At 35.5% G+C, this 6,255-nt stretch overlaps 1 protein-coding gene across 1 annotated transcript in view; it reads right to left on the reverse strand.

Annotated features, from left to right (window-relative positions):
* Nucleotides 1-5,476: 5,476 nt before the first annotated feature.
* LOC104616767 (myocardial zonula adherens protein-like) overlaps nt 5,477-6,255 on the reverse strand; it is a gene marked incomplete at its 3' end in the record, with an annotated part of 45,437 nt that continues 44,658 nt past the window's right edge. The window contains exon 13 of the mRNA XM_010281889.1: nt 5,477-5,519. Coding sequence (XP_010280191.1) covers nt 5,477-5,519 — 43 coding nt within the window. The remainder of the gene's footprint in view (nt 5,520-6,255) is intronic.

The raw sequence follows: 6,255 nt of genomic DNA on the forward strand, positions 1-6,255 counted from the left end.
ATCATAAAGCTAAAAAGAAAGGTATTAAAATAACTAACTTATTCAAGCATAATTTTTTTTACTAGATTACACCAGTTACAAGGAATGTTGCAACAGATATTTGTGTCTGAATTTTTAGTATATCTGTTTTATCAATACCAGTTATGACTAAGCTGATGTATTCTGGTCATATGACATTTTGGGGGAGATGACCATGAAGTACAACTGGCTGAATTTTTTCAGGTGGAAAAATTTCCTGTCAGCAATATCCAAGTCTGAGCAAAACAGGTATTAAAACTAACACTCTCGCTTCTTTTCTGTTAAAGGTATCATTTCCATTGTCCTTTTCTCCTTTCTTACTTCTTTTCACTAGGAAAAGGGGAAATGAGACTTTAGAAAGCAGGGGGGTGGGGAAGGAACTGCTTTTACAGTTTCTCTGCTCCTAGGTGGAAATATTGAGGGGCAGGAGGAGATGAATCAAGCCACATGTATGAAATAAAACACTACCAAAATAACAGAAAAAATTGTATGAATATTTGAAATTGAAATAAATAATTTTAAATTTAGTTTTAAAAAAGAAAACTTTTTAATCAGCATGATACTCCTTTGTAATAATTAATTTTATTTTCCTCAATTTAAAGAGAATAACTCCTCCCTTAACCTTATTTGTCTAAAAAAGCCCCAAACACTTTAAAAGCAATCCTATATATGCTTATATTTATCAATGTACTGTTTTACATATGGGAAGCAACTGTCAGATTATTGTAGTATGTCTGCACACCACACACACCTTTACAGAATATTGTAACCTCATGTATGTTCACTTCTACATATTTTCTCTTTAATCTACCAGGTTTTTTTCTTTTGAAAGTTTTCACATACCTTAAGTTGTAGATGGCTGCTATCACTTTGTTTTCCTGTGTTTCTTTCATATTCTAGTGCTTGAGGTAGAGCTGGAAGGGCCTTAACTCATCAGGTCTCTTAAGCACCTTTCTTCTTCTACACATGCAGATAGTGCCAGGTGCTGAATGGGAATGAGATAAAATGTAAGTGGGATGAAACTCACAGCATGTATGTCTCCATACTGTGGAGCAGGGATTTCCTGTACAGAATTACAGACTTAATGTGGAGAGAACTTACTACTTGCCTATTTGCTCATCTGTCCATGTCTAAAAGTCTTCAGATGTCACAACAAAGATTTAAAGTCTCTCTGAAAAGCATTAGTATCCAGCTCCCAGAATCCTGTGTTGTTGGTTCAGCACTGAGCATTGCTGATCTCAAGATTTTATGAGGTCCTTTTGGCAATCTGTACTGAATACAGGTACACAGGGAAGTATTACTCAAGTAAAAAGCTTCACATACTCATTTGCAATGTTCAGCTGAAGAAACACTGTGATTGTCATGTTTGCATGACCTCTTCTTATTTAGTTGACATATAGATTGTTTCACTGTGACAGTCTTAAAAATATATCTCTCTTTCAGTGAATGGATATAAACTGTAAAAAGAGATGGGCCACAGTCATCCCAATCTCATCATGCTGAAGCCTGGGGAGCATCATATCAGATGTATTCCGATGTTATCTGTGGGATCTGAAGTTGTTGGGATTTTTTTGCAAGAGCTGTGCTGCTGAGTTCTTGTTTATCCTGTGCAAGTCAATAGTTCTTTATTTCATAAAAGAGTACATCTACTTTTGTTACTTGGCTTTGAGAAGAGTCTTTAGTCTTTAGTGAGGGAGTGTCTTCCTGTTCTCAAGAGCCTGTCTGCCAAAGGAAACACTGACAAGAACATCAAGGCTCCAGAGGAACTGCTTTTGCATTCATACACATTTTGAACAAACAAGATTGTGTAGAGTAAGAGTTTGCAAGGTTTTAAGGTAAGTTTATTTCTAAACGAATGTTGACACAACAGAATAGAAAGTTTAAATACAATATTTATTGCGATTTATCTTTTTCAAGTCCTACGTACAGGATGTATTAAAAGCATACAACTTAACTGCATTATTTATACAGCATATGTGAAAACTGTATCCCAAAATACTTTCCAGAGTATCTGGAATAAATCACAAAAGAATACTTATCATGGTACAAATGTAGTCATACAATTGACTTATATTTATTTAATGCACTTTCTGGGACCTGCCTATATGGCTTTTATTGATGTTTACAGAAATTTTACTAGTTTCTAATGTTACAGTACTAATTAACCAACCTCAAATAGACAAAATTTATACTGAAGTATTACAGTCAGATTTGTTATTATCTATGCTAATTTACATTGCTGCTCATTTGACTGGAAAGCTCTACATTTTCATGTAACACAATTATATAAATACTGTTCCTCTCCTGTTCTTCAGTTATGAAATTTAGACCAGTAGTCCAGTCAAACAATGGTCATCCAGCTCACTGCATGTCAAAATGCTCTTAAAATATAGGATAGACTTCATCCTTATTTGGTTTAGAAAAAAAATATCCTATTTCATTAAATTGCCAAGACAGTATTTATACAAAAAACTTTTACCGGGAAAATTCAACACCTTGCTCCAGTCTTGGTAAAGTCTTGAGCAGATGATCATCACTTTGCAAGTCTCAGAGTTAAAATAACTTGCAGTATTTTCAGAGGAGATCCTCAAGACTATACTAAAAGTAGAATGAACTTCCTTTTGAAGTCTGTGTCAAGGCAGCATTTTGATACTTCATCCTGCCCTCCCCTGCTATTGACTGAGCATCTCATAGTCATCAGGCTCTGTTTTCTGAATTCTGGACAAAAACAGAGGAATACAGTATTTTTACTTATTTAAACTTGTCAATTCATGTCTTTTACAACAATATGCAGTTCCTTTTTTCTATAAATACTACCTTCATACATTCATCTTAAGTTTAAGGTAACTTTCATAAACTATGGTTCAGAATTAAATTCCTGAAATACAGAGGGACTATTTGGGCACAAAAAATGTTAAAAGGCATTATGTAATGAACTAAACCTGCATCCCTAACAGACAGTAATATAGCCAGTTGGGATTAGTTTTTGTGTCTTTTTCTTCAAAAACGATACTGTCCAAATATTTGCTGTTATCAGCCACTAGAGGGAGATATGATTACACAAGTACAAAGCTTCTCCCTGACATTTGAGTTGGGTCATTACCCATCATCTTTTGGGTTCATGAACATACACTTCCAATCTAAATACTTTCTTAGTTAAGAGTTTCACTTCATGATCTTATTTGTTCATAACCGTAATTCATTTAGTTATGGATCAAATTAACTGTTATTTGGGAACTTTGTTTAGCAAATTCAGTCTCCCAAATTCACTCAAGCACCAAAACTTCATTCTAATAAAAAAATACTCTATGCGCTGTTAAGACTACAGCTTCTCCATGTGTCAGCTGTTTCCATGTCTTTGGTATTCAGGTACAAGACAATTCGTCTGCTTTGCATAATGACAGGGTGCTGTTTTTATAGGGAGCAGACTTTATTTTCAGCAACCTTCTCTTCAAGCCCTTTCCCACTCTAGAGGTTTTGCACCTCTTCTCTGGTGCTATTTAAGCAAAAGTGTGGTATTACGCTTGTTTACTAATGTGACAGCTGGAGGGATTTCTTTGCCCTTTTGGTATCTATGAGATCTGTTGCACTCCCACATACCATGCAAAGTAAACAGTTTCCTTTTAGAGCTATTAAAACTAATGATGTATTTTTAAAAGAAACATTGAGCAGCTGTTAATGTTTGCAACTTCTATACCAGTGAAGATCACAGGCTTCCTTCACACAGTAGATAATTTACCTTTGTTAATGGCTTTGATTGCAATTACTTCTTGAATAATCCATAATATTGTGTTTGGCTTGTTAGAAAGAATGACCATTTTAAGTTCTTGAGTTGAACAGGTCATGAGGTAAAAAACAGCTTATGTGCAAACAGAGAATGACCTGAGCACAAAAGCTTCTCATTTTATTTTGTACATGCTTTGATTGTATCAAGCAATTGGTGTTCCTGCAAGACACCTATACCACATCAAAACAGGCTTCTTTAGTAGTTAAACAGTACAGCTACAGAATAACAAAGTTCTCTAACAAATTCAGAAACCCACGGAATAATGCAGGAATAAGATTTGGATTATGAGGTCAATATTATTTTAAATATGACTCTACTGAGTATACTTAATTTGAACAGACAGTACTGAATTTAAGAACTTGCATTAGACTGGAGATAAAAGCAATCACTTTGTGAAGCCCTGTGCAAGGTGAGTACCTCCTGGGGTTGATATTCAATGCAAGAACAATATTAATCATACAAAATGTAAGTTGTTTGTCTACTATAATAGTTACTGTAATTAAAAAAAGTCCTTCATTTATGTTAATAGAACTATAAGATAAAATTCATAATCCATTTTAGTTCACTGGGAGTGGGAGATTAAAACAAGATGTAAAAAAAATACCCTATATATTTTTAAATAAGTTCAGTACTCGGTGCAGTCAGTCCTGCTGGTACTTTGAAATCAAAGATAAGATTTTAAGTGCTTTGGGGGGAAGAAAAAAGAAAAAAGGAAAAAGAATAAAAGCATACTCAAAAATCAAAATCCTGATTCAGGATTACTGTTGCTGTGGGAATTACAGGGACTGCTGCAGGTTGCTGTAGGCAAAATTCCGTTTAATGAAAATTCCGTCCTCTAATGGCAAGTAAATAAAAAAGAGTGACAGGGATTTTCCTACACAATTACTATTGAATGTATCACCAATAGTCAGTCTGCTCCATGATTGAGGAAATGCAAACCAGTGCCTTGGTCCAACAAAGCAAAATCCATTGTGATCTGCTCTATCGTGTACTGTTTTGAGCAACAAACACAACATTCATCTGCATGCGTTAGGGAATTGTTTGAAACAGCCCAGTTGCATCTCTCCCTCCCAGCAAACAAATGCTGGTTACGAGTGCACTTTTTCCAGGTGAGCAGAGCCCTCAACTATACCAGGTCTCTATGACAGGCATGAACAGCCCTCACACTTCCTACATGGACAAAAGGGGAGCTTTCAGACTAATGCCCTCTGCCAGCATAGTTTCAGATACTGCTTCTAGTAGTATTGAAAATAAACTCTAATAGAGCTTCATTACACAAACAGAATTACAACACAATTGAAGAAAAAAAAACCTGTACAGCTATACAACTCCTTCCTTACAGGCATTTAAAATGACACATTGCACTAGACAGCTTCTAAAGAAGCAATATTGACTGCTGTTTCACTCATCCTGCTTCTTCCATATCCACCTCACAGTTAAGGTCAGTAGTAACTTCAGATACAAAGTTACTAAAAAGCTGCTTTCAGGATAAATTTAGCAAGAACCCATGCTGCTGCTGTTCTTTATAACTTGATAAAAATTTATCTACTTAAGCTGCAAAGGCGCAAGATAGTTGCTCGTATTTAGAAAGCATGTTGACTTGAATGCTCAAGATGTACTGTTCTTTGTGCTAAATTCCAACACTCTCTTGAACGGCGTGTATGTCCTCACCGGCCTTGCACTTTCAGGAGATCTTCTGTTCTCAGTACTTGTACTGTTAAGAAGACAAGAAAAATCTTACAGAGTTAATGTCAGTATCAGACAACTAGGCTGGAAATGCCACGGCAATGAACTTGTGCCTTGTTAGTGATATTGGCAGGCTAAAATTAAACTATTCAGTGTATTTGATGTGTTCCGTATTTCTTTTCCGTAACACCACAAGGAATATTTCATTAAAACCATGGCAGATACTGACAAGTGCAGGCATCTGCTGGAGCTCATATTAGAATGTCCAGCAATACAGCTACTAGGGCTAAGATCTTGCAACAATAAAGACAGCAATATTAGATTTAAGAACACAATTAATTGTGAAGAGTAATTCCATAAAATTTAAACTGCATGGAGGTAAATTTCTGCATAGAGATAAATCTCAAAAAATAGGAAAAATATAGGGTAAGTAGGGGCTGTGGTTACATACAGAGGGGCCCCAGAAAGGACAACAAAGAGAGCTTTCTGCGGCACCCTGAGCAAAAAACACTGTTTTTGAGGTTTCAAAACTCATGCCATTAAAATACGCTCTAGGCTGAACACTGAAATTAGTGTATTTTTAAATTGGGAAGGAAATTTTAGTTTGTATTGCAGCTTGCTGATTTCATATGCTAATTTACACCCCTCAAACTAAACTGCCCTGCAAATTGAATCGTTAAGATAAAGAACTTTACTTGTTGGTAGTAAAAGTAATGTGCAGTGGTCCTCCTTGCCTTACAATTTTGGTTTCTGTTTCACTCTTT

Source organism: Phaethon lepturus, unplaced genomic scaffold (genome assembly GCF_000687285.1).
Source record: "Phaethon lepturus isolate BGI_N335 unplaced genomic scaffold, ASM68728v1 scaffold52950, whole genome shotgun sequence".
NCBI lineage: Eukaryota > Metazoa > Chordata > Aves > Phaethontiformes > Phaethontidae > Phaethon > Phaethon lepturus.